The sequence below is a fragment of the Diceros bicornis genome, chromosome 28 (genome assembly GCF_020826845.1).
Source record: "Diceros bicornis minor isolate mBicDic1 chromosome 28, mDicBic1.mat.cur, whole genome shotgun sequence".
NCBI classification, from domain to species: domain Eukaryota; kingdom Metazoa; phylum Chordata; class Mammalia; order Perissodactyla; family Rhinocerotidae; genus Diceros; species Diceros bicornis.
Window position 1 is genome coordinate 8,231,040 of NC_080767.1, and position 9,984 is coordinate 8,241,023.

At 40.1% G+C, this 9,984-nt stretch overlaps 1 protein-coding gene across 1 annotated transcript in view; it reads right to left on the reverse strand.

Annotated features, from left to right (window-relative positions):
* HEMGN (hemogen) overlaps positions 1-9,800 on the reverse strand; it is a 43,814-nt gene extending 34,014 nt beyond the window's left edge. The window contains exon 1 of the mRNA XM_058524814.1: positions 9,772-9,800. Within this exon, the coding sequence (XP_058380797.1) occupies positions 9,772-9,800 (29 nt within the window). The remainder of the gene's footprint in view (positions 1-9,771) is intronic.
* Positions 9,801-9,984: the final 184 nt, after the last annotated feature.

Sequence of the window (9,984 nt, forward strand, 5' to 3'; positions counted from 1 at the left end):
AAAATACTGACATTGGGGGGGGGGGCTCTCTATGGCAATGCCAGCTTGCTTCCCGATCATCATGGATGATGCCCACTAGTCTCTAAGACCTATCAGTGCACACAGAGTGCCAGTCACATTTTTAATGCCTCTCTCATAAATATGATTGGATTTTCAAGGATGGTCAGATACTCAGGAAAGCCTCTAACACAAGAGCCAGAAATCTGAGTTAGTGAAAATGAACTTGGAGAAAGTGGACACAATTCAGAGCTCAGAGTAAAACTTTTATCTCCTCAGAGATAAAAGAGAAGATGTTACATCAATGAAATAAAAACAAGATGCTATGAAAAATGAACAATTACCAAGAACAAGAAGGAATCCTTGGAAATTAAAAATATTATAGCTAAAATAAAACAAATTTGGTCATCTCAGACATTTTCTTTTAAGTCAGTCACTTTCCTCAGAAAAGAATCCTACAATCTCCTGCCTCTGGAGAGTAACTGTTTTGGGAATCAAGTGGGGGAAGGGGAATTGGAGGGGTATCTCACCATCTGGGAAGTAGACTTCCACTTAATTCCCTCCATTTTATCTCTTCTCTCTTTCTTGAACTCTGATTAGTCAGATATTGGACCTCCTGGACTGATCCTTTAATTTTATAAAAATATTTATTTTGGGGCCAGCCCAGTGGCATAGTGCTTCAGTTTGCGGGCTCTGCTCCGGCAGCCCAGGGTTCGCCAGTTCAGAGTCTGGGCCCGGACCTACTCACCGCTCATCAAGCCATGCTGAGGCCACGTCCCACATAGAGCAACTAGAAGGACGTACAACTATGACATAGAACTATCTACTGGGGCTTTGGGGAGAAAAAAGGGAAAAAGGAGGAAGACTGGCAACAGATGTTAGCTCAGGGCCTATCTTCCTCAAAAAAAAATCTTAAATAAAAAAAGAGTCAATGGTTTCATTAAAAATATGTATATATATTTATTTTTCCTTTAGGATACTGTATTTATCTTTTTGTTCTACTTCCCGGGAAAATTTCCTCAACTTTATCTTTAAATCCTTTTAAGGATTGGTGAGGGTGTGGAGTTTAATCCCTCATGACTTACCAGAAATCCTTCTGATATCATTCTACACCTAGACTGATGGTATATCCTTTGGGGGAAAGAGAGATAGGGAATGGGGAGGGAGATCTATGGGGGTAGCTTAGGACTAGTGGTGGTACTGTGCATTCTGAAAGGGATGGTCTCCACTTCTGTGTGGTCAATGGAGCTGCACCCTCATCTGGGCCTGGTGTCCTCGAGTCCAGCACCACACTGAGCCCATTTCTCCAGAGTGTATATTTCTAATCTTCTGCCATTTGTCCACTGGTTTTCCAGTATCTAAACTCTCTCAGAGGGGTAGTGGTGAGGGTATAGACAGGAAAATAAATGAACAGAGAAGGAGGTCCAGAAATAGACTTAAGAATATGTAAGAATTTAGTATGTGATAAAGGTCACATTTCATGTTCATTAGGAAAAGATGGTTATTTAATTAATGGTAATGAGACAACAAGCTAACCATTAAAAATAAAGAAAATTAGACTTTTACCTCAAACCGTACATTAAAATATTAGTCTATTTAAAGATTTCACATAAAAATGAAACCAGAATTACCAAAGGAAAATATTGGTGAATACTGATATAATCTTGGAGTGGGGAAGGCCTTTCTAAACTTGACATGAAAGCAATAACCATAAAGAGCAGTTTTATCCTAAATAAAAATTTAAAATTTTTCTTCATCACCCTCCCCAGTGTGTGTGTGTGTGTGTGGCCACCCCACAAACAAAATTTAAAAAGCAAACAAACGGGGAAAAATAGTTTGAACATGTATGTCAGATTAAGGGTTAATATTGTTAATATATACACAGCACTTATTAATAAGTAATTATGAATTACCAACAGGACATGAACAGGCAACCTACAAAGAAATACAAACAGCTTATAAATACCTGAAAAAATATTCAGCTCCATTAATTATATACACAAGTACAAATTAAAATAAGAGTGGGATATCATTGTCAACTTACCTAATTAATAAAGAAATTCACAGTTTTATTGAGATATAATTCATATACCATAAAGTTCACTCTTCCAAAGTGTACAATTCAGTAGTTTTTTTTTTTTTTAAAGATTTTATTTATTTTATTTTTCCCCCCAAAGCCCCAGTGGATAGTTGTGTGTTGTAGCTGCACATCCTTCTAGTTGCTTTATGTGGGACTCGGCCTCAGGATGAACGGAGAAGTGGTGCCTCGATGCGCACCCGGGATCCGAACCCGTTCCACCAGCATCGCAGCGCGCGCACTTAACCACCAAGCCACAGGGCCGGCCCTTCAGTAGTTTTTAATATATTCACAGAGTTGTGCAACCATTACCACTATCAAATTCCAGAGAATTTCTTTTACCCCAAAAAGAAACCCTATACTCATTAGCAGTCGCTCCTCATTACTCTCAGCCCTTGGCAACCACTAATCTACCTTCTGTCTCCATGGATTTGCCTGTTTTAGAAATTCCATATAAATGGAATCATACACTATGCTGCCTTTTGTGTCTGGCTTCTTTCATTTAGCGTAATATTTTCAAGTTTCATCCATGTTGTAGCATATATCAGTACTTCATTCCTTTTTATGGCCAAATAATATCCCATTGTATAGATGTATTAGCTTCCTTTTTGCTGCCATAACAAATTACTACAAATTTAGTAGCTTAAAACAACCCAAATTTATTATCTTACAGTTCTGTAGGTTAGAAATCTGAAGCAGGTATCACTGGGCTAAAATCAGGGTTTTGACAGAGCTGCATTCCTTTTTGGAGGCTCCAACGGAGAATCCGTTGCTTTCCTTTTTACAGTTTCCAGAGGCCATCCACATCCCTCCATGTTCACAGTCAGCACTGGTGGATCAAGCCCTTCTTAAGTCCCATCACTCTGACCGCCTCTTTTGTAGTCAAGTCTCCCTCTTCCTTTCTCTTCTGCCTCCCTCTTCAACTTTTAAGGACTTTTGTGACTACTTTGGCCTCTGTGGATAATCCAGGACAATCTCATCTCAAGACCCTTAATCACATCTGCACAGTCCCTTTTGCCATGTAGGTAACATATTCACAAGTTCCAGAGATTAGGACGTGGACATCTTTGGGCAGCCATTGTTCTGCCTACCACATGGATATATTACATTTTGTTTAAACATTCATCAGTTGATAGACATTTGGATTATTTCCACTTTGGGGCTATCATGAATAATGTTGCAATGAACATTCCTGTACAAGTTTTTGTGTGGATTTACATTTTCAGTTCTTTTGGGTATATACCCAGTAGTAGAACTGCTGGGTCATATGGTAATTCTATGTTTAACTTTTTTTCAGGTACACAAGTCAGAGGGGTTTAGTATATTCACAAAGTTGTGCAATCAAATCGTCATCACTATATAATTCCAGAATATTTTCATCACCCCAAAAAGAAACCTCATACCCAGTAACAGTCACTTCCCATTCTCCCCTTCCTGCAACCTCTGGCAACTACTAATTTGCTTTCTGACTCTACAGATTTGCCTATTCTGGACATTACACATAAATGGAATCATATAGTATGTGGTCTTCATGTCTGGCTTCCTTCATTTAGCATGATTTTTTAAGATTCATCCATGTTGTAGCATGTATAAGTTCTTCATTCTTTCTTATGGCTGAAAAAATTCCATTGTATGGATATACCACATTTTGTTTATTCATTCATCAGTTTATGGGCATTTGTGTTGTTTATGGCTATTACGAATAATGCTGCCATAAACATTCATGTACAAATTTTGTATGGACATATATTTTCATTGTCTTGGGTATATACCTAGGAGAGAAATTGCTGGTTCTATGTTTAATTTTTTGAGGAACTGCCAAGCTGTTTTCCAAAGCAGTTGTACCATTTTACATTCCAACCAGCAATGCACAAGGGTTCCAGTTTTTCCACATCCTCACCAATATTTGTCGTCCATCATTTTTATTATAGCCATTGTAGTGAGTGTGAAGTGCCATTTCTTTGTGGTTTTGATTTGCATTTCCCTAATTCCTCATGAAGTTCAGCTTCTTTTCATGTTCTCATTGGCCATTTGTATATCTTCTTTGGAGAAATGTCTATTCAAATTCTTTGCCCATTTTTAATTGAGTTATTTATCTTTTTGTTGTTGAGTTCTAATAGTTCTTTATATATTCTGGCTACAAGTCCCTTATTAGATATATGATTTGCAAATGTTTTCTCCCATTCCATTCATTGTCTTTTCACTTTCTTGATAGTATCATTTGAAGCACAAAAGTTCTTAATTTTGATTAAGTCCAATTTATCTCTTTTTTCTTTGGTTTGTTGTGCTTTGGGTGTCACATCTAAGAAAGCTTTGCCTGGGCCAGCCCTGTGGCTTAGCACCGACGCACCGCTTCTCTGGCCATGCTGGGGCCGCGTCCCACATACGGCAACATAGGCTGTGCAACTATGACATACAACTATCTACTGGGGCTTTGGGTGAAAAAATAAATAAATAAATAAAAATTTAAGAAAGTTTTGCCTAATCCAAGGTCATGAAGATTTACTCCTATGTTTTCATCTGAGTCTTATAGTTTTAGCTCTTATATTTGTCTATGATCCATTTTGAGTTAATTTTTCTATATGGTGTGAGGTAGAGGTTCAACTTAATTCTTTTGCTTGTGGATATATAATAGTCCAGCACCATTTGTTTAAAAGACTATTCTTTTCACACTGAATTGTCTTGGCACCCTTCGGTTGTCAACTTTGTCATTAGTTGCAAACTGACTGACAAAGATTTTTAGAAGATTCTACCTAGTCTAGGCAAGGGTGAGGGGAAGTCTTATACACTGCTAATGGGAGTATAAAAGAAGTACAGCCTCTGAAGGGCAATTTGCCATGCATATCCGAAGTTGAAATATATATACTCTGATTCAGGAACTGTATTTCTAGGAATTTATTTCAAGGAGCTAATGGTACAAAGATATTATTTATAATGGTGAACAACTGGAAGTAACCTAACATCTATCTGTAGGAGACTAGGTAAATAAATTATGCTACATCCATACAATGAAAAATGACGTTGACTTTAAAAATGATGAAGTAGATCTATATTTATTGACTTGGAGCAATCCCTGTGACCTACTGCTAAGTGAAAAATAAAGGCATGTTACAAAGCACCATTTGTGGTAGGATTCCATCTATATAATATTATATATTTTACATATGCATGTACATACATAGAGATAGCTCGGAAGATATTCACAAAAATGTTAACAGTGGTTGTCGCTAGGTAATGGGATTTTGGCTGGCTTTTTTTCCTTCTTTATACTTTTTGCATTGCATGAATTTGCTGCATGAATATGTATTGTCTTTATATTCAGAAAAAGAAAAGCTATTTTCATTTTGTAGAAGAATGTCCTCATGGAATATATATTGTAGAAGACTATTCAATGGCATGGAAATATGTTCATAATGTATTGTTAACTGAAAAAAGCAGGTTACAGTATCATCCCAGTTTTGAAAAATTTTTTTAAATGTAATATATACAGTATTTCCTAGGTACTATGACATTTTTTTTCACTACTTACTATTTCTCAAATAAGGATGTCTCTTCTAATCAATATGAATATTTAATGTAGTGGGTTCCCACCTCCCTGCCTCCCTGAAAAGCTGTTATTAATGAGATGATGCTTCTGGCAATCTGAGACTTGAGAAAGTGCCATGTGTGTGTAGAGAAAAGACTGGAGTAATAGACACCAAAATGTGAGCAGTGCTTAGTCCTGAATTGAGCTTTTTATCTTCTTCTTTTTGTTAAGGATAGTTTCCCGTTTGTCTATAGTACATGCACAGGTAAACATAAAAAGAAACCAGGAAAGTGGCTGCCCTGCTTTTCAAGGAAGAAAGGGTGTGAAGGTATTGAAGACTTTTGGCCTCCACCAAAATAAAAGACTAGCAAATCAGGGAGCATACAAACCGCCTCAGTAGTGTCCGAGTCTAGAGTGAGGACTAACTTGCATGCCCACCGAGGGACCCCTGGCCGGGCAGGAGCTGGCAGAGCAAACTCGAGAATAGATGGGGGAGTTCAGTCAGCAGGGGCAGGACTCTTGGATCAGTCTAAGTTCTGTGCGGACAAGGAAATCCCCGTGAGGTAGGAGAGGGTCCGGATGGCGGCAACACTGGCTAATTATGGAGGACAGGGATGCCCAACACTGTGGGCCACTCAGATGTTGTCCAGTCTAGCTCAGAAGCACATTCCCAGCTCCTCAAGAGAGACCAAGGACTGTGTGAAACAGAAAATGAGTCCACCCCTTTCGAGAGTCTAAACATATTGGTTTGGGGCGAGCCCTTTCCTCAGCCAAAGGGGCAGGGTAACCACAGGAGCTGAAGGACATGGAGCAGAGGTAGCAGACTGGTGGCCACAGCAGAACTTCAACAACCCCAGAGGAGGCCAGCAAGCTCTGGGCCTCTGCCAAGGGTAAGGGAGGGACCCAGGCTTGCAGTAACTGTGGCCCGGGGCACAGAGGAGAATGCCAGGCACTGTGCCAGGTAGGAGCTTCACCTACATGATCATGTCTAATCCTCACAACAGCCCCAAGATGAGCAGCCTGAAGTTCAGAAAGGTTATGTGGTTTGTCGAAAAGCACACAGCCGGTAAGTGATGGAATGGGATTCCCACTTCACTAGACTCCTTCTCTAAAAAGGGAAAAACATTGAGCACAGTTAATACTCATATTTATCATGAGTATTAACTCATTATTTACTGTAATGGTAGACGGAAAAAACAAGTTTGAAAAAAATCTTCAATCTGATTCCAATATTGTTTTTTTAATTAAATATGTACAATGTAGAAAAAAAACGCTGCAAGGATATACACCTTAACGGTGGATGTCTCAATGGTAAGAATTTAATTCTTAAATTTTTTCTGTTTTTTTTTTCTTTTCCCCCACAATCAGCATGTAAATCTTCTTAAAGCAGAGAAAACAAAAAGTCTTTTCAGAAGCAATTGTGAGGACTAGTGGATCAAAGTAATGAGAATGAATTACAGTGAGACCTTAATGACAGAGAAATCCAGGCTCTTACTAGCTGTGTGAGTTCCACTTGGCTTCGCTGGGCCTGTTTGCCAAACAGTGAAAGGGGATTATGGTCTTGTACCAGTGAGCTGTTGCCGGGATTAATTGAAACGCAATATACACGAAAGTCCCCCGCACAGTACTTGGCATAAGCATGGTGCTTAATAAATATTAAACCTGACTCTTAGTAGTCATTGCTCTTCCTTGCTGCCCCAGGAAGGCCTGGCACCTACAGCTGTTTCAGAGAGCAGAAAGGAATCTGGTGCCCTTCAGAGGGGCCCCTGGATCTACAGCTGCCTACACACCTGACACTCCCCCTCTGTTTTTACCGTCTGGAGACTAATAGAATCTCATTCCTTAACCCACTTTCACCTAACTTTTTGCTTCTCTCTCTCCCTTTGTCTCAACAATCTCAGCTGTCTAGATAGTATTTTTGAGTACAGGCGACCGACATTATTTTCAACATAACATGCATTTGCAGAGCATCTATGTTCTAAAGACGGCCCCAGGCTCCTGCTCTTCATTCCTGTCATTCAGAAATATTTGTATGAGCTCAGTCTAGTTGAGAATTTAGATCCTTCAACAACTCCCACGTGTTGCCTAACTGCTAACAGGTACACATACCATGTGGTGGAAACTCAGAGGCACATGTGTATGGGAGAGGAAAGGAAGAATGAAAGTATTTAAAGAGTAATGATTTCCTCACCCTATATTTACATCAGCTTCGTACACTGTCTTGACTAAAGAGAAACTGTGCCCATTCTGCTAAACTGGCTTCAAAGCCAGTTAAAACAATGCTTGAGAGGGGCTGTTTCCTCTCATCTGCAGATGTATTAAAGTATGTTCATAGCCACAAAGTTTGTGGAAGGCTGGGTCATCTGATGATGTTGCTGATGCAGTGGTGTGGAAAGCAGGTCCAAGGAGTTACAAAGTAGCTCAGCGTGTTCTCCTAGGACATTTTGGGGTTTACTGGAATACACACACATTCTGATTAACAGGCAGTTTTAAGACTCAAAGGGGTGCCAAAACTGGGCATTATTTGATATATTTTTTACTTATTAGGCAAACATTAACATCAATGGAATTAAAAAGAGATTCACCCAGAGTTGACTCCCTAACAAACTAAGCTGTTTTCACTTTTCCTTATTCCCTTCCAGCCCTTGTTCAAATCTATAAACCCATGAACATGATACTAATTGTGGATTAGATACAATTAAATACTCTACTCCTTTCTCACACCCAGATGCGTACACAGAATGATGTTAAGTACAGCAATATTCAAACTCAGGGCACTGTGACAACAGCCCCTTCAGGCCTGTGGACTGACAGTCAGTGGAAGATGTTGGCAGGGCTGTGTGACACACCCTGTTCTGCCTGTGTTATTTATGCCTCTGGCAGTGAAACCCCTGACAAAGAAGCATGTCACTGGAACACATGCTCTTTGTTCACAGAGGTGCATGCCAGCACCGGCTGTGTCAGAGGGACAGAACCGGGTCTGTAGTCTCTCCTCCTTTGGCTCGTTTGCTTTCTTTTTATTTGCTGCACATTGTGGCTATGTTTATTAATTACTTTGTAGCTTAATCTTATAAACACACATTTATCTTGTGAGCTGTGTATCATGGGGAAAGAGTCCTTCATACCCTTGAGTTGGTCATAAAAAGAGAACAGGGTTCCAAGATTTGCCGTTTCTCCCCAAAGATCAACAATACACCTCCTCCACGAGCACCAGGTTACCTCTCTCCAGCACAGAGCTACGACGTTCCAGTCTCCTTGGGCACCTCCACTGTACCTGCAAGTCGGCGCCTGTGGGCTGTTTGGTCTTAAAGGCCCTCTACAATTGTTCCCAACTGACTGTTCCAAAGCAGGCCCCCACACTATGACTTCATTCCAGTCAGACTGCTGGTGTAGCAGAAAAGATGGCAGGCTTTGGAGTCAGACCCATCTGGGTTTAAACCCTTGCTCCAGCTCTTGTTGGTCACGCAGCTCAAGGTTCCTGAGCTTCAGCTCCTCATCTGTGAAATGCTTAAAATACAACTTACTTCACAGGCACAGGATTAAATGAGAAGGAACATATCAGGCCCTAAAAGTGGCTGCTCAATCTTGCTAATCAAGTTAGCTCACGAACTGAGTTGCGAGTTTTTCGTAAAAGCCTTCATCTCATGGCCCTGTGGTTCTCAAAACCTTACAGTCACAGACCTCGTGTGACATCCTGAAGAGAGTTCCCTCACCGTTTTCCCGTCACAGAGATGTCTGCTAAGACTAACATTTTAAATACAAGACTCAGGAAACAACACACTAGAAAGTTCTTGCCTTTTCCCATAATCCTTCGAAAACTTTCTTTTGCTTTGAAATTTTAATTCATTCGATACTTTAAAAATTGCTATGTGGTTTTGTTTGCCACTAAATGAACCTAGGTAAAATGGAAGGGGAGAGTCTTTCTTAACTTTAAGAAAACCTTAGGTTCATGCACAGAATTGTAAGTTTTTTTCTATTCATAAGTTGTTCTCAATCTTTGGAGCTTCTTATCTATATTAGAATTAAGATGGTATCTGATTTGACAAATCACGTATTTACTTATTTTACGCTGTGTATAACGTTGCGTTACTTTCGGGAGGTCTGCAAAGCAAACAGTGCTCTAACCCGGACTCTCAGGGTGCTCTCCGAGCCAGCCCATTACAAAGGCTACCTGTGAAGCTTCACCGAATCGGAGACCATCAAGAATTTACCCAGCTCACAGGGGTGCCCTAAGAAATAAATAAGATAAAAGTCTGCGGGAAAACTCTGTAAAACTCCGAGGCCCCGTTAGAAATGCTAATTGCTGCCTTCGCTAGCCCATATTTAAATGTTAGAAAACCAGGGAGATCCTCCTGAACTCAGGGACGCTCGGCTCCTCTGTGGC